Source organism: Semicossyphus pulcher, unplaced genomic scaffold (assembly GCF_022749685.1).
Source record: "Semicossyphus pulcher isolate SPU_LCO1_2020_fin unplaced genomic scaffold, fSemPul1.0.p SCAF_23, whole genome shotgun sequence".
In the NCBI taxonomy this organism is placed as follows: domain Eukaryota; kingdom Metazoa; phylum Chordata; class Actinopteri; order Labriformes; family Labridae; genus Semicossyphus; species Semicossyphus pulcher.
In genome coordinates this window covers 16,687,966-16,713,329 of record NW_027211697.1, presented here as the reverse complement: position 1 = coordinate 16,713,329, position 25,364 = coordinate 16,687,966, and the positions used below count along the sequence as shown (strand labels likewise).

Below are 25,364 nucleotides of genomic sequence, written 5' to 3'. Positions count from 1 at the left end.
CAGCCAACAGACTGATCGACTTTTCTGTCCAAAACCTTTTACAGCCTCGGCATCGTTAACAGGACGAGGGCTGCTGCGCCGTGTGAGCGCCGCGAGGGCCGATAACAACACGACACGCGCAGACACACAGACAGGCGCTCAGTGGAACAGCAGATTTAACTAAACACCTTCAATCATCTCGCTCTATCTCATCCTCTGCCTAGTCTCTGTTCTGTTCTTACACACGCACACACACACACACACACACACGCATGCACACACATGCACACACAAACACACACGGCGGTGTCATTCTTTAATCAGTTTATTGCTGGAGTGCAGGTTTCGTGTTTTGACTGTAGAACTGCGTCCGACCACAGAGAACAATGACTCAGTGTTTTGTTCCTCAGCGTGAACGTGAAGATTTATGATCAAAGTTTAAAGGTGTGTTTTCGTTTCTGTGACTGAAATCTGATCGATGAAGGTTTTTACCATTTAATGTAAATCACAGGTGTTTAATAACTTTCAGTCCTATCGGAGCTGCAGGACGTTTTTAACAAATGAATAATTAAAGAATTTGTTTTAATCAGCAGAAAACAGAAACAGCTGAACAAACAGGGAAGTGAAATATGAAGTGATTCATGTTCAGCTGCAGTCACAAACTGCTGAGGACAAATATGTTTAACAATGTGTAGTTTTTTTTATTGTCCAGCTGCACTTTTATCACAACTCAGTCACATTTACATCTTCCTCCTGTACCCTGTTTACTGTGCGTCACATATATGAGCTCATGCTCAAATGCACAAACATTTCATTTGATTGTTTTCTTCTCTCGTACGTTACTGAACATTTAATAAATATAGATTCAGAGGACGACAGAAGAACTGATGCACCTCTTAAAACATGTCACATGCAGAGCCCAAAGAGATGACAGCAGAACAGACGCTGCAGTCCACAGAGCGGACATGTTTCCCACTCTGGCTGCAGCCTTCAAACACCAACATGAACATCTGCTTTAGATAAACCTCTAAAATACAGCATTAAACAAAGAACCCTGGAACCCTTCAAACATAGAAACACGTCAGAGATCTGATGATCGACTTTCATTGTAAATCTGCACTTTACAAACTGTGATCATTCAGGCTGTGTTCATCTGTGAGAGCACAATCACTGACGGTCCATCCAGTGGTAAAACAAATATATTAATTTACAATGATGATCTTATTGTCACATTGCTGTTCAGTATAACAGCCTGACTGAAGCAGGACGTCTGACTGTCCCTTTCTGTGAGCGCGCTCAGAGCCTGACCACCTTCATCACGCACGTCATCTCTGACTGAGGCCTCAGGCTCTGTCGGGCGAGCTGACACAGAGAGAGAGAGAGAGCGCCTGGGTACGCTTCAGCTCTACGTCACACACAAACAAGCATGTCTCTGAATATTACAACAATATTTAGGTAGGTGTTATAAAGTCTGCAGTTACAGTTACACATTTACACAGGAGGAGGACTGAGATACAGTTTGTGCTGTCCTGTCAGTGAATGCATCTTACTTCATGTTGTGTCCTGTGACTGTGTTCTCTCTTCTCCTAAAGACAAATGTGTCAGAATTCAGCTTCATCTTTACAGCAGCACAAATAAATAAACGCAGTAGTCGTGGTTACAGCAGAGGAGGCGACTCCGAAACATTAATGTGACTTTAACAGACGCCTTAAAATGTCTCCATTTCTTCGTCTCCTCGTCTGATTCTGAAATAAACAAAAACGCTGCCACAGATTTTGTGTCTTTGCCCTCCTTCACCTGTCAGGTGGGGGTCAGCACGTGCACGGTGTTCAGTTTACATTAAAGTGCAGAAAGAGCTCGAACAGAGCTGACTGACAGATGTTAGTGTGAAATGAAAGCAACGGCGACGAGTCAGGAAATTAGACTCTTTTTTTCCCCAGAAGGCAACAGGACCAAATGTTGGACAGTTCAGCAGATGGTTGTAAATCAGCTGAGCTAAATGATGGACGTCTGCACGTGCTGAAGACTATAACGTATTAAAACAAAGAACAGAAGATCAAACCTTTGCAAATCTTTTCAGGCAAGAACACGAGACGCGTCTTATATCACCCATCAGAAACCCTGTTCTGCTCAGAGTGCAGCCTCTAACTAAGCAACTCTTTCTTGTTACCTTTAAGGATTGTTAAAGAGTTTAGACTGAATGCAAAGCTGTTTGGAGCTGTGTTTGAAAATGTGAAAATGCAAGTGAACAATAAACCGAAACAAATGATTCTAAAGCTGCAGAGACTGTGGCCTCGACGCGACACCATGTGAGAACAAAGCTGTGAGACTCATTCAAATGTGCTTTAAAGTCTGAGCTGCTTCGACTTTTACAGTCGGTAGATCGACCGTTTGGTGTGAATAATTATGGACTGCACCAACAGAGAAAATAAAAGACAAACATTCGCCTGGTGTTAAATCTGGACGCGTCTCTGGTCGGGCCGCGTGCTGCAGATGAAACTGTTGGCCGTGCTACTGAAGGTTTGTGAGCAAGCTGGCCGTCTGAGTTTGCACAGTCAAAACATTGCAATGTTTTCTTACCTAACCAACAGTTGCTTGGATGTACTCTGCAGTGTCCTGTGATTAGCACAGTTACAGATCACATCTTTGTGCTGAGAGAAACTCAGAGGAGAATTCACAAAGAAAGGAGGCGCCGCTTTAGCAGCTGCTAACCAAATGAGACAAGAAGAAACACAAAGGGTTAAATGTATCCCAAACTGTGCTGCAGAGCAAACAGCATGCTGCTGCTCCGCGGCCGTATGCACATATTTAAATCATGCAGACACTCGGGGCAGAACTGGCCCCTTGGACTCCAGCAGAGAGAGAAGCTGCTGCAGCGCTCGGCTCCTCTCCTCAACCACACAATGAAGAAGAACAAACTTCATGTTGTGTTTGTGCTGGAATGTTCTCAGAGCAACTTCCTCTGTGAAGCTTCCTGGAGACGGGGGAGGCAGCCGAGGCCAGTGATGTGCTTTGAATGGTTTTATCAGCAGCCTCAGTCTGTTCTTTGTGAATCCTCCTCGGCGTGTTGCTGCCGTCTCTCGTCAGGCATCGTGTTTGCAGCATTAATTAAAGTCACATCAGCAGTGTGACGCCTCGGAGTCACAGATCAGATTCAGTGTGTAGATTTGTGTCACGTTGTTTCTACACCATCTCCTCCCTCCGCTCCAGACCTGCAGGCTGGATGCTGGTTTTGGGACTGGGGGGCTGGTTCAGTCCCAGAGCCTCCCCCCTGGCTTTGAGCAGCTGCTCCGGTCCCCAGTGCAGGCAGAGTGGGCAGGGGCATGAAGCCGGGTGGTGCAGGATGCTGGTGGTGGGGTAGGGGGCTGTGGTGGGTGGAGGCAGCCCCCCTGCTCTGTGGTGGTACTGGGAGAGGCGGAGTGCATCCAGGGTCCTCATGGGGGCGCTGTAGCGACTGTGAGCTGAGGATGCGGGTGAGGAGAGAGCCAGGGGGTAGTGGTGGTGGAGGGGGAGATGTGGGAGGTGGGGTGGGAGGAAGGGGTAAGGCAGGGTGGAGGAAGGAGAGGCACGGCTCATCAGGAGCGCCCCCAGGGGGTCGACGAGGGGGTGAGGCCACGGCAGGGAGTGTCTCTGCCGCTTGTCCTTCATCCTCCGGTTCTGGAACCAAACCTGCAGAGAGGGGAAGGAAGGAAGGAAGGAAGGAAAGGGAACGAGGGAAGACACAAAGAAGGAAGATGTGTTAACTGAATGAAGACAATTTGAACACCTCTTTATTATTAACCTGATTCAGTGTTTCAGTTGCGTTTGCTACTAAATCCTGATTTATTTGCAAACTGGAAAAACTAGTTTGTAAGCAGGCATCGGATAAGACTTCAGCCTGAGACAGAAACAGGGACAGTCCAGCATGTACTTGAGTTTTCTTTAGCTAGACTAGGTTCTGCAGCAGCTCCCGTCGACAGCTGCTCAGCGCTTAGCTTCTGTTTGAGTCTTTAGCTTCTTCAAACAGAAGCCGTGCTGACCGACATCTACTGCAGGGACGACACTCATGACGAGAACCTGGAACAACCACTCTCCAAACATCCAAACTGTGCTCTAAAAGCAGCGTCGGCTCCGTTGCCTGCGTGTCTGTCTGTCCGGTCCTCCACTGTTTAACCAGCTCACAGAATCTCCCGGAAGGCTGAGCTTCTAAAGCGTCAGGTGGCAGCGTTTACGAGGCCTCGCCTCACATTCCTGCTCCTTCATAAAAGACCCTCCAGTAGTTGGCAGAGAGGTGGGCGCATTTACTGCGTATTAAAGCTGCTGCACTGCGCCAGAGGCCTCTGCGGCAAATGTTAGACACTGCTAAACCTGTCACTACTCAATCCTGCACACTGACTGAATGAGCACAGAGATGAAATGTCAAAGGGCCGATGACATGCAGGTCTTTGCTTGGTTGTACTTTTCTGTGTGTCATATCCACCTGTGTCTAAAGTGACGCTGGTTGCTGTGTTAGTTAATATTTGGCACCATCCAGCGAGATGAAGGACCCCCACCCGTCGCTGCATCACTCGATGATGACCTGCCCTCTGTCGTGTCTGTTAACCTGTCAGTGTGCCCCTCCACTTTGACAGACAGCTCTTCTGTGTTTGATTTCAGCCGTGCCGTGTTTCTGTCTGAAGGACGGTTACAACATGTAGTATTCTAAAACATTACTGGACTTAGTTTAATTTTTGCATCAAAGAAAGTGAAGCACATTAATACTATAATATAAACACAATCCATACAATAAAGACGAGACCTTTATAAGTAACTGCACAGGTACGTGTGAATAACCTGCTGCTCGCTCTCCCTGTGGAGATGTGGGCGAGCGGCCGGCTGCATTCCAGCTCTCTTACTTCCTTCAGAGTAAAAACTGCGGTCAGCTGCCGCCACACATCGCCCTCTGTGTGAAACATGATGGTTAACCAGCTCAGTCACCAGCTGAGTTAACTAAGATGCGCACCAGATGCGAATTAGCTTCAAGCTATAATCTGGTACGATGCATCCAATGGTGACAATTATGTTTTAAACTGTACGTGGTCCCTTTTAAATAAAATACAATACATAAATAAATAAATTAATTACCCACGAGCACAGACTGAGCTTTAACAAACTTGCCAGCCCCTCCCACCCTCTCGTCCAAATATGGTCACCTTTGACGCCACAAAACCAACATGGCGACGCCTAAATGCTGGACCGTACGCTGGCCCGTGCGCTCACCTGTTAGAAACATTTGGCTGCAGTTTTTTTGAATCTGAATTTATTGAATTAAAGCAGAAAACACGAGGTTAGATTTGTGACAGTGAATGATGCTTTAGAGGTGACCTGGCTCTTGTCTGACCCGGACACTGGATACACTCATGTGTGGAGTCGTCTGTCCCTTTGGTTGATGATCACACTTAATAAGTGTGAACATTTAGCAGGTGTGTGTTTTGTTGTAAATTCAGATCACCATCATTTTCGGTGTAATAACTTTTCAAACAGAAGTTCGAGCTGCTTTTTAACTGCAGTAACTTTGGCTCAAAGCTGCATGTCTGACAAAGTTAACATTGTTGATGAGCTGTCCTTTCTGCTCTCTGACAGGCTGCATACTGATCACAGCATCAGAGTTTATGCTCATTGATTTTTGTGATTTGACCCTTGTTATAAAATGTGACGTTGTTGTTACGTCACAGGCAGCAGGTTAGTGTGACCACCGTACCTTTATGGTTGTCTCCGGGAGGTTGAGCGCGGTGGCCAGCTCGCAGCGCCGGGGTCTGGACACGTAGCTCTCCTTGCCGTACTCCTGCTCCAACCGGGACAGCTGCTCGCGCGTGAACGCGGTCCGGTGCCGCCGGCTGTGGTCGAGCAGAGCGCTGCGCGTGCACGGCTCTGTCTGCCGCTCTCTGTCCGGTGGTTGCACGATGGCGGCGGCCGCCACCGGCGTCTGTCTGCCCTCCGCCACTGAAATGACGCACAGAGGGGCACGAGCTTACAGAGGGCACGTGGGACACTTTACATCATGGCCTAAACCAGTTCCTAACCGGGACTCACGGAGACTTCATGCTGCAGAATAAAAGCTTTGATAGTAACCTTTTTTTCAATAAGCAGCACGCGCCATAAGAAGTTACAGCGCATGCTCTATGCTTCAATCATTCAATCATTCAATCACTCATATTGATCCCGCTCGGGTTGTTAGCTTGCAGCACTTTTGGAGCAGACAAAATAAAAGATAAGCCAATGAGGTAAAAACGGAGGATCTAAAAATAAACTGATAAATGATGAGACAGATAAAATAAAATGCAGATATAAATACAGAATAAAGTTTACACACAGGTAATTAAAATGACATCATCAGATTTAACCTTTACGCCATAAAACACGTCAAACTTTCTGAACTTTTGATGAGCGCTGTTGTAACCTGATGAACGGATGTTTGGTGTTTCAGTAACTGTCACATTAATCGTGTTTGGTTTCAGACTCGAGCTGTAAAACAGGTTAAAACAAAACGTGCTCATCTGCTCCTCAAAACAATCAGTTCATTAAGCGATGTTAAAGTCCGTCCATCGGTGACCCGGTTCTGTTGGATCAGACACTCACAGACAGACACGTTAGTTCAGCTCATAAAACGTTCAACATGAAATATGTTCAGAAGTCAAATTCGCTGTTTTTCAGTTAATATATATTTTTAAATGTACCAACGTGAGTGTGAGGAAGCGCAGAGGTTCATCACGCGGACATTTAGTGTTACTGATATTTAATCGTGTTTTTAAATCGGCGCATCAGAACGTGTGAACGTGTCTGTGACAGAAATGCGGACAGTGACCTCCGTGATTATTTCTGCTTCTGTTTTCTGGCTCAGGAGAAGAGAAAGAGTGTGAGTCAGTGATGAACAAAGTTTGCTCTAAAGCAGCAGCTTCTTTACTCACGCATCAGGCTGTTTCGAGGCTGAAAATCCTCTTTATGGAGCCTCTTCTCGGCTGTTCCGCGCTGAAGTGTCCCCCCTCCGCAGGCAGGAAGGCCGCTGACTATGCTGCTGCCTCGCGACAGAAACTTCTTCCACTCTCACACAAACACACACACTTCATCCAGGTCTGCTCAGACAGTCAGGAGGAAGATGAGGTGTTTTTGTCCCAACACCTCCCTCCTCCTCCCCCTCTCCTCCTCCGTACTGTCTGTTCCCCGGGGCTGCTCCTCTCTCCTCCTCTCCCCTCTCTCCGGCGCTGCAGACGGGCCGCGGAGTGCGCGTCGGGCCGGCGCGGCGCCGCGGCCCGGAGAGGTGTTAAAGGTGTTTAGGGATAAAGCCTTTGGTCTCCGTCTCGGCCTTTGTACTTTTGTTATGGAGAATTAGAGACGCGCAGGCAGAGACAGCAGCAGAGCCGCATTGTTCTCCTGCGTTTGATGTTTGGAAGTCAATCATTACGCGCCTAATGGCTCCAAATTGGCCGAAGTTCGCGCAGAGGAGAGGAGTTATTGATTACAATAATATTATGGACATATTTGGTACTGAAGCAGAGCATTCATTATTTTATTCTTTCATTAATTTTAGTCTCACATCCGATTTTCATAAAACACTGATCCTTTGTTTCCCTGTTTCCTGTCTGCATTTAAAAACGGAGTGAATCTCTGAAGTGATCCGGATGGTTTTATTTATTTACTCTCTCAAACTTTGATTTTATTACTGACTACTGGAGAGAATCTGCTTTGAAAAAGTTTACATTAACGTTTAATTAAACGTGTTTTATATTAAATTATTATGTGCAGTATTTCTAACATATTTTCTGGGTGATTGAAAAAGATTTTAGTAATAAAACAAGAGAGTCCTTTTGATAATTTCAGCGGATGAAATGAAGAATAATTCTCTTCCTTTTTGATCAGTCGTTTTAATAATAAGCAGTTGTGACAAACTCGGCAGTGCGGATTAATTGAGCTTTATATCGCAGTAGCAGAGGAGCAGTATCAATCACAACGCGATCCTATAAGTGCACAGGCTGGTCTGCAGAGCGCAGCGGACCCTTGAACCTGTGTTTTGGAGCTTATTACGGCTATAATCTGCGCTGATTGTTAATCCAGCGGCCAGATGATGATAAAGAGGACAGGCGGAGGACGGAGACAGACAGACGCCAGGTAGGGTGGAGTCACTGCTACATGCAGGAAATTTATCATTATCAAATCGCATTGAGCAATACGTGAGCGGCCATGTTCTGTGGCGGAGAATTAGAATCATAAAAGATTTGTTAGATTTGTAAAGAGCTCTAAAGTTAAAGTTTCTTCTGTGAACAGTTTAAACTGTCGAGCTGCAGACGAAATGTTTTTACGTGTTCTCTGTCCAACGTGACTGTAACATGTAGACAGTTACTGAGCTGCCAGAACACAGCTCAGGCTGACAAACCATAGATATGAAAATATTATCAAATCACCATAAAACATTGTTATTGACCTTATAGGGAAATATTCCATGATAAACATAATATATGGGCTGTGAGAGAAAATATCAGTTGTATTTGTTTTTGAGTGTTTGAGATCCCAAACTAAAGTTCTTTGTAATTTATTAGTGGACCTCTGAAACATGTCATCAGTTCAAAATCAGAATTAAATCAATAAAATGAGAAAAACTTATGAAGTATCAAAATGATTGATGATGTTGTAGAACAGTTACTGATTCATAAGAGTCACGATGAAAGGCTGCTGCTGCTGCTGCTGCTGCTGCTGCTGCCGCCTTACCTGAAGGAGTACTCGTGTTTAAACCGGGGGACTGACAGAGACAGATCCTGGAGTCTGCAGAGTCCGGCTGTTGTTCAGCTAAACCATCACATCAGTTTGCTAACATGAAGCAGAGCACGGACACTTTCAGGCATCACAGTGAGCCTTTCATGGACACTTAACCTTCAGATCTGAGAAATGAAGTTAATGCAGAAGTTTCAACAGCTGCAGTTCCTCTGGTGTCCACTTGAGGCTGCCTCCAGCAGTGAGTCAGTCCCCATAGAGCCCCATGTTAAACTTTACAGCAGAAATAAACATGTTTACAGCCTGGTACAAAAAACAGTTTGGGTCTCTATAGCTCATTTCTCTCTTCATGACAACTGTACGGGGAGAATCTTTATACAGCTCACCTGTTTACATTATATTAAGGCTTAAAGTGATGCAGCATTAGGGGCGTGGCCTCTTTGAGTGACAGGTGGGAGCTGCTAGCTGTCGCTAGATGGGAAACACTGTTGTTAGCAAGCTAATTAGCCATCTACTGATGAAGTATAACTCACTGAACATCGTCTTTGTACGGATAACGCTAGCATACATTGTTTAGCATGTTAATATGCTAACATTTGCTAGTTGGCAATAAACACAAAGTAGCTTCAGCTGATGGGAATAATTATAGTCATTAAATGGACGTGTTCATAAACAAAGTATTTGAGTCAGTCAGACAACAGATAATGAATCTGTTTGAGAGCGTGAACGTGTTTTCCTTATTTTAAATGTGACATTCGTCTGGCTCCAAAGTGTGCTTTTCATCTCCTTCCTTTATTTGCACGACAACATCAATCGTCTGCGCTGACACAAACTAAAAATAACTGTTTCAGGAATCTGACGGACAGAAGGAGAGGCCATGTTTTCATGGGATGTGAATTCAGTCGATGCAAAGACTCGGACGTGGAAACTTTTGCCGGTGGTCATGAACCGAGTGACAGCCAGTCACAGTCCAGTAGCTCGCTTCGATCCCTTTGTCTAAATCCAAAGTCGTTTTTCTTCTTCTTTATTAAACGCTGAAACAATGTGAAAATGTTCTGCCGTGTGATCTGAATATTGATGTTGGAGAAACGCTCTGACCTCCGGCTGAGGTCATGGGAATAAAGATGGCAGGCAGTCATTACGAGCGATGAAGCGTCCTGTTCTGCCTCTGATCAAACACTCAAACTGCCTTTTTTACATTATCCATATTTAAGGAACAATGCACATGTTGCATTACTTTATGCTACATGTGTTAAACACGTGTTTGTGCACATGTTGCTATAATGTTTCGAGCTTACAGAAAGTATGCGAGTTGTCCCCGCGTACACCCCGAAGTGAATGTGTTAAAGAAACAATAATTGAGCCCAGTTTGTGAAACATGTGCCGCTGACTCGAGCACTTGGTTCCTGCCAGTAACGCCTCAGCACTGCTTCAGTAGCAGTGATGATTTGAGGCCTCACTGGGGAGATGATGTGGAACAGTCCTGTGTGATATTATTGACCTGGACGCTTTGAAGCTTCTCATTCGTGTTGTTGGCACGTTGACGTCCTTCAGTCAGTGGTCAGTGTGGTTCTGTAAACACAGGGACAACAGCTGTTTCTTCTGTTGAGGCGGCACGATTCAATCCGTGACCTGCTAGGGGAGTTCGCTCCTGCAGTCTACACGTGTTTGACACCTCTGACCCGGGAAGCACTCTGTACGTGCGGTCCAATCGGTGTAAGTAAAAGCTGAGTCTGTATCCCCGGCACCAGGCTTCGTGGCCTCCGTCAGACTTGTCCCTTAGCGCTGATTCTGTTTGTGATTTTCAGTTTTCCAGTTTGGGACATCAATCAGCGGTTCTGTTGGCTTCATCGAGCTGTGAAGCAGGCACTGGGACGATCTGCAGCTGATTCTGAAGCGGTCGGGTCGAGTCAGCACCTCCATGTCTGAGGCCACGGCTCTCTGACAGAAAACTTTAGGTTGCTCCCTCCAGGCGTGGGCGTGAGTAACGCCTGGGGCGATGGTGTTCAAGTGTTTCTGGGTCCATCTTGAAAATGAGATGGATAGTGAGAGCGATTTAAAGATCAGGAGTAATGCAGGTGTTGGATTGAACCGTCTTGGTAAAGACGCTTAACCAGAAGGTAAAGCTTGTGATGGACCAGTCGATCCTGAGCTCTGAGCAGTGAGCAGAAGAGTTCGAGTGCAGACATCCAGAGGGAGTTGGAGTAGAGGCAGTGATCCTTCGCACTGAAAGGAGCCCGTTGAGGTGGTTCAGGCGTCTGATGAGGATTCTTCCTGGACTCATCTCTTTGGAGGTTTTGTGGGCACGTCCAACCGGGAGTAGACCTCAAGGGAGGCCCCAGGCTAGCCGGAGGGATTTCATTTAGTCAGCGAATGCTTCCAGCTCTGGGAGGAGCTAGAACACGTCGCTGGGGTCAGTGGTGTCTGAGGTTTCTTGTTTAGCCTCGGACGAGAAGTAAAATGAAATCTGATGGTCAGATAAGACAGCATTCTGCATACAGCGAAACATTCTAACAGCATCGGAGCTTCAGGTCAGTGGAAAATGGCTGCCATGTGAAAATGGTGAATAAGAAGTCCTCAAAGATAACAGAGAGCAGTGAGGAAAACAGAGGCCATGAAAAGGCTGAAATATGACTAATAAGTTTAGATTGATTGATCTTATTTCTAAGGAGGCTTTTATAATGTCTGAGTGAACATGTTCTTACCCTGAACCAGGTGGAACGTTTCCTTGTTTGGGGCAGTTTGTATGATCCAGATTTAACCAGCCAGATGCTCACGTCTCAGCCCGAGCTCGCTGGGTATGATGACCTCTGAGTGATCACAGTACGCTTTGTGTCTCAGGAGAGCAGGCCGCTGCCTTTGTGCACCTCAGAGTGATGAAGCCTCTGCAGGATGTCATGGAGAAGAAGGAGTAACTTATAACGCAGACACCTGCTGAGCACATATTTGTGTCACACAGATAAATAGCTTCATTTGTGACCGTGCATACCAATGAGTTTGTTGTTGGCTTTGATTTATGCGCAGCAGCAGGACTCTTCACAAATGTAATGCTTTCCATTGTTTGCTGTGTCATTCTGCCAAACCCTGTTATCCCAACGGGTTGGTAGTTTTGATCAAATGATCAAAGTACACTTTTGAATCTGTAACACACATGGCTATGACTCTGCACTATCACCAGCCTCTGGTGCTGTGCCATTGGTACTGTGCAGAGTCTGCCCTGCAGGGATCTCACTCTCAGAGCCGCGCAGATGTTCATCGTTGTGCTGTTGTAGTTTGCTTTTGGTGTTAGAGTTTCCACTTCCTGTCGACCTGCTTTCACCGCTGTTCTAAAAGTTGTTGAAGGCCCTCACTGACCACGATGTTCTTCAGTGACTTGTTGCACACTTTGAACTCAGTTGGTGTCAGAAGTGTTCTGGTTCCTTCTTGTAATCCAAGTAGGATTGTCCACTAGTGTTTCAGCAGGCTGTGGGTGCATGCGTTAAAAACAGTCAATGTGTGAGCAAAAGAGGAAGAGTCCGGCGTCTGTAACGCAGCAGAGGAACGCAATGGCCGGAAGTCCTTTACTGCTAAGTGCTACACCAGAAGCCCTGAAGTCACTCCCAGAGGTTATATGGACGTCTGAAGATAGTGATGGGTTCAGAGTTTGACACGTGGTAAAGGTTATGAAAGGTCACAGTTGGATTATGTTAAGCCTTTAAAACGAGTTATGTTAAAATATCATATTTTAGGTTTGTATACATGACGACGCTTAAAGAGAAGACGACTTGTGAAAGAAGGGAACACTGATTCTTTGTTAAACATTGAACCACGGCTTCCTGGATGTCTGTCTCATGTTGTTTCACTGTCCTGACAACCTTACTGTTCTGGTTCTCTCTCCTCAGGCTGGTTAGCTAGCTAGCCTTGTTGTTAAATACGCTCTCTCTCTTTATGTCGAGTGTAAGCGACGCTGTTGATTTGGAATCTGTCTAGCTTACGGTTAGCTTACGGTTAGCTCACAGGCTGGTTTCTGAGCCAAAGGGTTCTGTGAGCTGAGTGGACTAAGATCTGACCGGATCAGTGAACCATGTTTCCGCTGCATCAGAACCCTCACTTGTCTACAGCTAATACTATCATGTAATTAATTAATGAAGGACTTGTGACGACAGGGATTCCTGTGATAAAGCTTGTGAAGTGTTCACAGGAGAACAGATAAAGATGACTGATAACGTCTCTGCAGCTCATCACATCAGTCCGGTCACATTTCGCTGGCTCAGTAAACAAAGTGTTCCTCGCAGCTCCTGCTCGCTCCGCGCTCTGATCTCCGTCTCGCTGCTCCATCAGTAAAGACGGCAGCTGTTCCTTCTGCATCTGTTTCAGCTGACTCTGCAGCAGCTCTCACTGCTGCCCAGATGTGATGCCCTGTTTGCTCAATAAATCTGAGGCTTTGTGTTTAAGAGTCAGTGAAAGCAGCTGCCGCTCTGAACAACAGCCGGGACAACACAACTCAGTATCTCTCAAAAATGTGAGACTATCACGTAGCAGAATTTTACAGCATGTTGGAAATAATTATATTATAACCACCCGGCTGCAGCCTGCTGTGTTCAGCTCTGCTTTCAGTTATTTTATCGTTTTCTCCGTTTTTTTTGTTTTCTTTGACCAGATTGCTGCAGAGCCGAGAGCTCTGAGGACTGTTTGTATCTCTGTGTCCTGGAGTGAGCTCACAGGCGGCTGCTGATTGGCTGACACCAGGACAGACCAGGAAATACTGCATCTCACCGAACTCTAATCTAGTGATGGGACATTTAACAGGAGCCGGTCAAAAGAGCTGCTTATTGTTCTTCTGCCTTTGCTAAGGGCCGCCCACTAAACATAAGGAGGATAACGTGAGTCTGTCAGGGTTAACCAAACAGCACTGACCAGGTTACTTTACTGAACCGTTCTTCTCATCTCTAACACACAGTCTGACTCCTGCACGGGCCGATACAGATAAATCACAGCATGAAAAACGGTGAAGGAGCTAACCAGCAGGTATGGTAAGCACAGACACAGCTAGCTGCTAATCAATGCTAACATATAACTAAAATAAAGACAGTGTGTGAGACGTGTTGGACGGTCTGTTCGTCCAATAAAGCGCACACACAGATTATCTGTCTGATATTTACATGAACAAATCTCCAAAAGGCTCCAACAGCACAAACACGGCCCAGAGGTTACGTTCAGTGACTGAGTTAGCTGAGGGGACACCTAGCAGACAGCTAGCAGCTCCCAGCTGTCACTCAAAGAGGCCCCGCCCCTAATGCTGCATCACTTTAAGCCTTAATATAATGTAAACAGGTGAGCTGTATAAAGATTCTCCCCGTACAGTTGTCATGAAGAGAGAAATGAGCTATAGAGACCCAAACTGTTTTTTGTACCAGGCTGTAAACATGTTTATTTCTGCTGTAAAGTTTAACATGGGGCTCTATGGGGACTGACTCACTGCTGGAGACAGCCTCAAGTGGACACCAGAGGAACTGCAGCTTCTGGCACTGAAGTGTCGGCTTCGTTTCTCGGCTCTGGAAGTTGCTGCTATTTTAGAACTCATCTTTTTCCACTTAACTAGGAATAAGTTCTGTATGTTGTTGATGTACGTGTTAACGTCCTCTTTAATATGTTATCATGAATCCTTCACTTTAATGAAATCACTGCATGTCGTGAACAACCAGCAAACGCAGCTGCTTCTCTCCTCTTCAGATCCAAACCCGACGTTTGTTCTGAAGGAAACACTTCCTGCTCTCAGATCCATCACAGCTGCTGATGTCACTTCCTCTCTGTTTGAACAGGGGGGAGAAACTTCTATGTCCCTCAAACTACAGAAGTTCCTCCACTGACCTTTATAAACATGAGCTGTCTGATCCGTGTCTCTCCACATGTAGAGGAAAGTCTGATGTCTCTGCATGTGAGCCGGGACGATCACCTGAGCTGCACACTGAGGTACAAGGCTCCCTCCTATTGGCCGCTGAGGGAACAGAACAGCACACAGAGAGACCTCATGAACGTCCTGTCTGTTAACAGTAAAAAAGCTGCCTCTTGTAAATTACAATGTCCTCCCGGTACTGGATCCTGATTGGCTGACAGCAGCAGCTCTCGCTTTGATAGAGTGAGTGGAGGCTAAATGCTGCAAACTGACCGGAGATGAAGGACATCATCGGGCAGAGGCAGCCGAGGCTCCGAGGCAGATGTCAGATTTCTAAAAGATCTAAAAACCTGTGTGGGAACAAGAGCACTTTAAAATCAGCATGCAAATAATAATGATGAGTAACACTGATGCATGATCAAACTAGCTGTCTTCCAGCTACATAAAACTTTATTCAGAGCCCTGCCTTTAGCAGAAACTGACTCCAGAGCTGGAAGACAAAAACCCTGCATTAGAAATCTTTGTGTCTCGCTCATATTCAACCTTCAGCAGGCTTCGTCTCAGACATCACGGGTCCTTCCTCTCATCCAGACGGGGTTGAGAGGAATCATTGGTTCCTTCACTTCCTGCAGGGCGGACAGCTGTGATGGTCTTCAGTGTGTGTGACCTGCACACACCTTCAGCTGAGTTCTAACTAGAACCAAAAGAACTGAGCACATTTATCTGCTCCTAAACCTTTACACTGACTTTAGAATGTAAAAGTGTTGCAGCTAGTTCAGATCAATTAATCAATCAATCATAGATTTCTGATCCCCTTTAATAATCTTTGTAATGATCTTCTGTGTTTGTTTTCTCGGCTGCAGTTAAAAACTTTCTTACTGCTCTATAATCTGCAGATTTTAATTCATCATCTTAATTTAAAAATAATTTTACTGTTTTGATCTTTGTCTGTTTTTAATTAATTAATTAATGTTTCTCTGTCCTTATTTAAAGCACTTGACGCCTCTGAGCTCATTATGTTCTGCCTGAAGCTGACTCTCCAAACAGGCCTCATCATCTGTATTAATGTGACTGAATTATAAATGAAACATGTATAATTATGGTAGATGAAATAAACCTGCACATATTTATTTATATCATATTGTTCTTCCTGTGCTGCTTTGGAGACGAGTGAAAAAGACTTTATATTTATGTTTAATTTGTTTTATAATCAGCTCAAATATATTCTAACTTAAAGAACAAAAAATAATATTAGTGTTTTAACAGCCTGTTTGCACTCTGAGCTTCATATTAAACACTTTAACTCTTCAGGTTTACATGTGTGAGGACGGATCAGCTGCTGTGAGCAGGCGACAGAGGGCACGTTGGCCCAGGCTGCGTGTGAGCCTCTTCAGGCTGCTGCGCTCAAACTCCCGTCTGCTTCTGCTCCGTTAGAACGTGTAAAACCAGCTGCACAGCTTAAAAAACGAAACATTTCTTTCTCAAACTGAGTTTAATTTAAATTTGTTCCAAAGAGGAAATTTTTCTGTGAGGCTGAAAAACACTTTAGACGTGTAAATTATTTAAAATTAAGTAAAAGAAAAAGTTTTTCTTTTCTCAAACTGCCTCTCAAGTTATTTGCACTAACGGGGTCAAAGGTCGCTTGAGAAAACTCATCAGCATAGAGATCAGTTAAAGTCCATGAAATGTTTTTGATCAATCTTTAATAGTAAAACAAATTGTGGTCATGTTGGTATTTTTAAAGGAAAGCTTGGTGACCGTCTGTTCGTCCTGCAGACGCCGAGAGGAAACATGGTGCTGTTAGAGGGTGAACAGCTCCAGGCACATTATAAGACTGTGTTTGGATTCATTTCTCTGGTTTGGATGAAGGTAAAGTTAGTCAATAAGTCTTTTTAAAAAGGACCCAACATTTACATTAAAGTCAGTACAGTTTTCTTCTCGTGCTGTTAAATGAAATGGATTGTAAAGATCAGCCCGCGGCCCCTCTCCTCCTCTCTCTCTCTCTCCATCCAGTCCGAGCTCATCTGAACCTTCAGCTTCTTTAAAAAGGAATCTCCTCTTTTTCAGGGTTTGACAGCAGAGCAGAATCAGCAGCTGCAGGGTCGGTTAACTTTTCATAATTAAAACATATTTAGGCAAGCGAAATGTTTAGAAACCAAGGCCGACTGACAGAACAAGGTGACCTTGAAGAGAGCAGAGAGGAGCTGGACTCTGCTGCGGCCTGTCGGTTCTTGTTTTAATGTCAGTATTTAAACCACTCCTGATGCAGCGCAGGGAGGGATCCTGATGGGAATATACACTTCTGACAATATTAAGGAAAATACTGAACAAACACACTGAGATCGAGAAAGTGAAAACACTTTGTAGTTGGTTAAAGCTGCGCTCTGTGTCTGAGATATTCTGAACATGGAGCTGGTTAATTCCAAGTGAAGCCCAGTGGGACCAGGACCTGTTAGAAGAGCAGACGTTCACAGATCAGTGATCAGTTCCACAAAACACTGTTCGTCTCTCTTTTAATGTTATTATTAATTACTGTATGTCTGCAGACATTAAAGCTTCTCAAACGGAGAGACTCCGCTGATCCCGGAGCAGCTGCTGGCTCTGAGTGTGTTCATTTAACGGGAGCAGAGGATGCGTTCACTGTCCTCTGTTTACGCTGGAAACTGTGACACTAAAGAACTTAGAGATGTTTGCAGAATGTCGAGTGACGTGTTTTAGATGGATGAGAATAAAACTCACAGCCATGAAAAAATAAAGCAAAGTTAGAGAGTGAGCGGAGGCTGAGAGCAGGTGATGCACAGAGACCCTGTCCTGCTGCTGCTGCTGCTTTTACTTCTGTTCGTTTACTAAAATATAACCCAAATGATCTCTACCATAACTTTACCCGCAGCTTGGCCGGGTTTATTTTATTTTTAGTTCTGTGCGTCATGTTCGCAGGTCAGCGCACCTGTGACGCGGTGAGACTTGTGTTGTTGCGGTGGTGCAGGATGTAGGCCATGTTCACACTGATATCCTTCTTTACCTGATCTCCACGCGTGACCACGGAGAGCAGCTCCTTCACAATGTTTCTGAATCATCTGAATATTTATTATATTTATGACTTTTAAACTTACTGCTAATTTCGTTCGTGACATGAACAGTTTGACAAAATAAAACTTACTGTTTATTCTATAATGTTTATTCCCTCAGTCACACAGACAGATGACTACAAGAAGCCGTCTCTTCAGTCAGTGGCGTGTTTTTATCTCACCTTCAACAACAGTGTGTGACTGAGCGTGTGTGTGTGTGTGTGTGTGTGTGTGTGTGTGTGCGTGTGTGTGTGTGTGTGTGTGTGTGTGTGTGTGTGTGTGTGTGTGTGTGTGTGTGTGTGTGTGTCCGTCGGCCTCACTTTGCTTCCTGATGAACGGATGATCTTTGAAATTATTAAACCGAACTGAGTTTGAGAAGAAATGTAGGAAAATAAAACGAAAACCAAACAGATGAAATAATAAATAAGTCCCGGGACAGTTCGCTGGTTTGATCAGCAGATTAAAGGTCTGATGTTCGGAAGATGTCCTGGAGAAAAGGCCGCAGTTACTGTGACATCAGCGTTTAAAGCAGGATGAGTTCAAGTTCAAACGGACACCAGAGAGGTGAAACAATCCGGAGCATTAAAGGAAGAAGATCATTTATTTTAATGGCATCAATCAGTGCAGTTGTTTTAGTTACAAAGATGGCGCGTGTTTGAGCTGTGATCATGATCACTGATGATGTTTGTTGTTGGTAAGAAATCATTAAAGCGGCAGTCTGAAAGTTAGAGAGAGAAACACACACAGGTGCTGCGACGCAGAGGATTAGTGAATAACTCTGCTCTCATCAAGGCTTTTATTTTGAAGGGCAGAGAATAATTTGAGCCCGATGACTCTCTTCTTCTTCTTCTTCTTCTTCTTCTTCTTCTTCGGTGGATTTATTAAAGTTAATGATTTACAGAGCCCGCTCTGCATGTTTGTCTTTATACCGGTTAAACTGGTTATATTGGACCGAGCTGGTGCCCATCACTGAGACAGCGTGGCGTCTACTGCGTCACACACACACACACACACACACACACACACACACACACACACACACACAGGAGCAGCTTCAAGGTGTGTGGTGGCCTTGAACTTGAGCTCATTACATCTGTCGGTCTTTCTGTCTGCCCCAACCCCCCCCTCTCTCTTTCCGTGTTAAACTTGACCTTGACCCCCGGGGGCCAGGCTGCCCCCCCTCCCCTTCCTCCCCCCAGCAGACCACACTATGGGAGAGAGCCTGGCTGTCTGGGTGGTTTGTGTGTGTGTGTGTGTGTGTGTGTGTGTGTGTGTGTGTGTGTGTGTGTTTGCAGTGTTTGAAACTTAAACACAAAAAGCACAGTCTCTCTGTATCTCTGATGATTTTCTTATCCAGCAGAAGAATCGACCGGAAACACGTGACACGGAGGACATCGTCAGTCACTCGCCTCGCTGGACTCGGAGCATCACACACGGCCGCTTGGTGAATTTCTGTCAGTGTAAACTGTGATGACAAATTTCTCTCCTGTTGACTGTTTTAACTTTTGTGCTTTTTTCTGTTTGTTTCTTATTATTTTATTATTTTAATATTTTATTCTTTGTATTTGTTTTGTTTTAAATAAAGGTTGAAGGACTGAACGACAGAGCTTCACGGTGCTTTAACACTGATGTCCTTTCTCTGTTATCTGACTGAACATTACGAATACATTCATTAAACAACAAACATGTATTCATTTATTCTATTTGAGTTTATTTGTTACTCAGACGTGACTCTTGTTGCGGCTCTTCTGGAGCTTTGAGCGGCCCTTCCTGCAGTCACCAGCGAACTCAGTGCTTTGAGTTTATTATTCATTTATTTGTTTCAACCGAAAATTGAAAACTTTAGAACAACAGAAAACGGCGTCTGTAGATGTGTAAAAAAACTGCACTCTTATATAAAACCAAAAGACAAATACAAACATACAAAATCATAAAAACTAAATAACTGTGTTCAAAACTCCGCGTGAAAAAATAAAATAATAATAAAATCAAAATGAATTCCAAACGAAGACGTCAGTTTTGTTCTTTTTTCTTACATATTTTATTTTGACATTTTTAAACTTGAATGAGAAACAATGGACCGGAAAAAATAAATAAATAAAACCAAATACAAAAAGAATAAATAATGAAATAAAAACCTTGAACTTCGATGTCTCTGATGTGTTCATGTGTTCACGTGTTCATGTGTTCATGTGTCTGACTCTACCTGTGAACATGCAGTAGCAGGCGGTCACTGATTCGCTGATCTGTTCGGGCTGCAGGCTGATCACTGCCCGGCTCTCATCCTCGCTGCTGCCTGCATCACCTGAGCTGCTGCTCACCTGCTGGGAGAGAAACGTCTGATTTTTAATATCAAACCCAACAAAAAGAATATTTTACAGAAGTGACGCAGAGAAGTGTAACAGTGCAGATTCTCCGGTTTAATAAACTAAAACTAAAATGAAATAGAAAAGGATTTAACAAAATAAAATACGAGCCTCTTCAGCGCACAGCCGAGAGTGTCCCGATGTAGGGAGGGCTGATGTCTTACTCATGATCTCGTTCTTTCCACAGATATCAAAAACATCAGCATGAAATCATTCTTAAATATCTCACCTATTTCCCCTCTGGGGATCAATACCGCACTATCTTATCTTACTGAATGTTTAGGCTTCAATTTGAGGTCATATGAAAAATCAATGCGTCTAATGCGCATCACAGACGCGCAGTTTAGACTTTTACTTTTGTTAAAGAACGCAGGAAGAATCTGATCAGGGTGCAGTTCATGTTAATGTTGGAGTTACTAACACTAATATATGACTTTTAGGAGAGTACCTGGTCATGTGTCCATCACTTTTATTTTCAATAACAAGGTCTCCCTCTCTCTCTCTCTCTCTCCCTCTCTCCCTCTCTCCCTCTCTCTCTCTCTCTGTGTATACCTGTTTAAATAAAGGTTGAATACAGACATTTAGAGGAAGATTTAAATCAGATTACACACTGCAGAAGAGAGTCAGAGTGTAGGCTCACGAGGGTCTCATCCTACATCTCCTCGGTGTTCTTTGTGCAGAAAAAAAGCCCCCCCATAAATTCAAATCCACGAGCAGACAGTGAACAGATGACGCATATCATGGCTTAGCAGGGCCGTGAAAACCTTTCTGAAACGCTTTGAACCAAAATCCATTTCTCTCAAATGTTAAGACCTTCAAATCCCTCCATAAACCTCCGTTACGCGTCCTCGTGAGACGCTGTGAGCGCGAGACAGACAGAAACGCAGTCTGAGAAATGTCCAAGTGGGTACAATGATGTGAATAATATAAGGTTACTTTGGCAAAGCTGGAAAAACTCCTGTTAGCTTCAACATTTTAATACTTTTATGACAACGATAAACGTGTTCCTGCGTTTGGCAGCGCCTGTTAGAAGTCTGTAAATGTTCATAACTCTGAACAGTTTTACACCAAACTTTAATAATTATTTTATTAATAATACTAACAAAATAAAGTTCTCTTTTTCATCCAAGTGTTGCCTCAAAAGGCTTTAAATTCATTCATTCATCAGTCTGCGGATTCATCATCTCTGTCATGTGTCACATGAATGAAACAAAGCACTCACTGCTTCAGCTATTTCGTTATACGCGCGCGCTCGAGTGCGTCTTTACGCAGAACACAAAACATATCCTGTGATTTTTTTATTTTTTGTTTCTAAGCTCAGTCTGACATGTTAGTCTGACATCACGCAGCTGCGCGAGGAACCTCAGCACGTTCAGGGAGCTGCACCGCTGCACGCAGCTCCTGCCCTTCTCGTGCCACAGCTCGAGCCTCATAAAAATATTTTTCTTTGACTGACAATCCCCAACAAGTCTCTTCTTCTCCGCCTTTTTTTTCTTGTCCCATCACGTGATTATCCTGTCTCATCCAATGGACACGCGCCCTCCCTCCTCTCCTGCTCCCGGGGGCTCGTTGCGTCAAGGCTGCGGCTGGATGTAACTGGAGGTCCGGCCGGTTACCGGGAGTCTTTGCCTCCGAGCGAGCACCGTCACTTAACGGTGCAGCAGGGCACGTGCTGTGAAAGTGCGCGTGACGGTACATGTGAATGACCTGAGCAGTGTGTGAGCGGGAGAGCTGCAGTCACAGAACAATAAATGCGTAAACCTCCACATTTCATTCAGCCAATGTAGCAGCTCTGCGCGCGGCAGCGGACAGAATCAGAGAACCGGCGACGAACGGAGGCCAGACCGGGAACAGGAGCGCATATGACCGCCTCCCTGGTCCTAAACCCTCGCTGGCCAGCGGACACGGTGATGTTTGTGTATGACAACAACCTGGACGACCTGAATAAGAACATGGAGGGGCTGGTGGGGAGCGGAAACTTCGCTGCTAGTCAGTGCCGCAACATCATGGCACACTCCGCGGCCGCTGCTGCTCTGGGCGGTCACCCATCCGGCCTGGTGCACTCCTCGGCCGGCTACTCCACGGTGGATGTGTCCGCCTCGGGCTCCAGCGAGACTGGAGCCTCTTCGGGTAAGCAGTGCGCGGCCGGACCGTGTCCTGCGGCGGCCGTGCCGCATCAGAGCTCCTCTGCCGCCACCGCGTTACCGTACAGCTATTTTGGTAACGGCTACTACCCGTGCAGGATGGGGCGGGGTTCCCTCAAGTCTTGCACCCAGGCGGCCGGAGCCGCGCTCAGCTCTCAGTACATGGACACCACGGTGAACTCTGATGACTACTCGAACCACCGAGCAAAAGAGTTCGCCTTCTACCACGGCTACCCGAGTCCGTACCAGTCCATGGCCAGCTACCTGGACGTATCGGTGGTCCAGACGCTGGGCACCGGGGAGCCGCGCCACGACACCCTGCTTCCCATGGACAGCTACCAGCCCTGGGCTCTGACCAACGGCTGGGGGGGACAGATGTACTGCTCCAAGGACCAGGGACAGGCCGGGCACCTGTGGAAGTCCGCTCTGGCAGGTAAGACACAGTTTTTATTGTTCTATTAGACGATCTTTGGAGGTGTTGAGAGGAACTTTATTTATGTAGGCTGATGTGTAGGCCTGCTGCCAGACAACGTTATAAAGTGGGACAGATTCTATCAGGATGAATTTATCGACTTGACTTTATTGTCTGATGACATGATGAAGAAGCTCTGATAATTAAACACAGTCTTTATTAATAAGGAATAATGACACATGAGGAGCGCTCTGTAATAATGCGACATCATGAGTTAATCACAGCTCGAACTGTCCCGTCGTGTCTGAGCGCGTTTTGTGCAACTGGTGCGAAAAATCAAACAAGCTGTGAGGGATGGATAAATATTATAATATGAACACGTTATGAGCGTCACTACGGAGAGCGATGTGAACACTTAGATTTGTTTCTGTCTCATTCTGCTCGTTATGACCTTTCATTAACCAAAAGGTCACGTGCTGATTAATCTGCTAACAGGGTAATAACACTCATGTTGTAGAGCTAACGCTGTGATCCCAGCAGGATCATCATTTATTATAACTATGAGCACAGAGTCATATTAAACTGGGTTTTAATTTGAATTTAAAATAAGGCCCGTGTTCATGTGAGGGGCCGCTTGAATTACACACAGGACATGCACATGTATACGATGTAAATCGTTTCACCGAGATTTAAAGATGTTTCCTCTTTAGATGCAAACACTAAAACACTAAAACACTAAAACACACACACGCTGTATTTTGAGGACAGACGGTGCAGGTCAGGTTGAACGTGCAGCCGAACGCTCGTGCAGAGAGCAGACATCCACCATGTTGTTTGTGTGTGTCGTAGCGTGGCTGTCCAATCAGCTCTGAGCATAAAGTCTGTCCTCTTCATTGCAGACACCTGAATGCACCACGGCACACTCGTGTCTGTTTTACACTTTATTTGAAAGCTAGCATCGTGTCCGGTGTGTGCAGCCCTCCATCAGCCCGCCTGTCTGCCCTCTGCTCTCTGTCCGCTCTCTCACAGATGTGGTGGCTCACCAGCACGACGGCTCGCCTTTCCGCCGCGGCAGGAAGAAGCGGATCCCGTACACCAAGATCCAGCTGAAGGAGCTGGAGAAAGAATACGCAGCCAACAAATTCATCACCAAGGACAAGAGGAGGAAGATCTCCGCCGCCACTAACCTGTCGGAGCGGCAGATCACCATCTGGTTCCAGAACCGGAGGGTGAAGGAGAAGAAGTTCGTGGCCAAAGTGAAGACCAGCGCGCCGTAGCATGCAGGCTCGTGCGCTCCGGACCATTTAATGAAGGAACGTGGTGTTTCTGCCTGCTCTACACGAAGAATGAACTGAGAGAAATAATCAAAAAGGAAAATGAAGAAACTCGATGGTACACCTGATGGACTGGGGCTGTGCGCGCACCAGCGTGCGTCAACAAACCGAAGAAAAACCAAGAAAAAAAGGACGTAAAGGACTAAAACAGAGGAAAGAAAAGAACCAAAGCCCTCCTCCTGTACATACAGCACCTTCCTGCCTGCTTCGATGTAACTGTCTGTCTCCTGTCTGTGTGTCCCTGTTTGTCACTGTCGTCCCTGTAGCCTAAAACACTATTATGCTGTTCATACTGTTTATAACGCCTGTAAGCCAGTAATCAAAGTATAGTGCAACACGTAATAAATACTTTTAATCCCGATGGAGTCTCCAGGACATCTTATGTATTTAAATTCATCACAAACTTTGGATCCGTGCGCGTAGTTTGCCTCCGGTCGCCTCCTCCGCCAAACAACTCCCGTAAAATGTGCAAACTAATCCGCATTCAGAGGCTGGAAGATGATACCGCAGACTGGACTAACAGCAGGACGACTCAGGCTGCACGCGCAGATTAAAACGTGTTTATGAGACTGTGAACATCACCACAACAATGCGATCCATTTCCTGCTATCAGTTCACAGGCCGCACACACACAAATTACAGGAGCAGCTTGAATTTAAATGTTTTTATGCGCAGCATGGAGTGTCCAAAATAACACAGGACGCTGCTGTGAGAGGAGAGAGCATTTACAACCCACACAGAAAACAGCATCTTATTACACAAACTGAAGCTTCTCTGCAGACCAGCTCCTTTATTAATTAGTTTATTTATATTTTTTATTATTATAGCCTGTTAACAACCTTTACACCAAGTGTTCATCTGTAAATCCAAAGTCAAACGTCCAACAGCGTGAGCAGGAAAGCTTAAATCATAAGGTGCAGAAAATGTTTTTATAGAGCTGAATGAAGACACCACATGAACATGAAATCTATATAAACCATCATTAATTATATTTATTTACTCTGTTACTTTTTGCTTCAGTCATTAAATAAATAAAACCGAAAAGAGTTTTAATCTGAAGCTCTTCAGAATTAAGAGAAAAACTGAGCGTGAGTTTTAATATTTTAAATGTTTTAAAAAATAATTATTCCAGAAAATAAAATCAGCCAAACAGTGAAAAACTGAGCGAGACACTTTAACAATGGACGAGAAGGAATATAACCAGCGCGTCCTTAAACAGCCGCAGGTAGAGGAGATGTGTGTGTGTTGTTTGTCTGCATCGTGTGTGTGTGTGTGTGTGTGTGTGTGTCTTTGAGAGAGAAGCCCTTGACCTTGAAAGTCACATGAGCAGCTATACCCCCATTTACGACACACACACACACACACACACACACACACACACACACACACACACTGCGGCTGCATTGATCCGCAGCGCGTTCACGTGGCGATGCGGGTTCACGCCGCTCTGTTTGTGGGTCAC

General features: G+C 45.2%; 2 protein-coding genes across 2 annotated transcripts; one reads left to right on the top strand and one right to left on the bottom strand.

Moving 5' to 3' along the window:
- Nucleotides 1-3,162: 3,162 nt before the first annotated feature.
- eve1 (even-skipped-like1) lies at nt 3,163-17,576 on the bottom strand. Its single transcript, XM_069674089.1, is given in 4 exon segments — nt 3,163-3,648; nt 5,699-5,916; nt 5,919-5,940; nt 17,526-17,576. Coding segments are annotated over 4 exon segments (777 nt in total).
- A 4,298-nt stretch (nt 17,577-21,874) lies between these two features.
- On the top strand, nt 21,875-23,845 carry hoxb13a (homeobox B13a). The gene is made up of 2 exons (XM_069674472.1): nt 21,875-22,589; nt 23,598-23,845. Exons 1-2 carry the CDS (start codon nt 21,875-21,877, stop codon nt 23,843-23,845), a joined length of 963 nt encoding a protein of 320 aa, XP_069530573.1.
- The last annotated feature ends 1,519 nt before the right edge of the window (nt 23,846-25,364 follow it).

Excerpts from the sequence above, each read along its gene's own strand:
- hoxb13a (XM_069674472.1), top strand. The coding sequence starts at position 21,875 with ATGACCGCCTCCCTGGTCCTAAACCCTCGCTGGCCAGCGGACACGGTG. Across the intron at positions 22,590-23,597 it reads GTGGAAGTCCGCTCTGGCAG|ATGTGGTGGCTCACCAGCAC; the intron begins GTAAGACACAGT and ends GCTCTCTCACAG.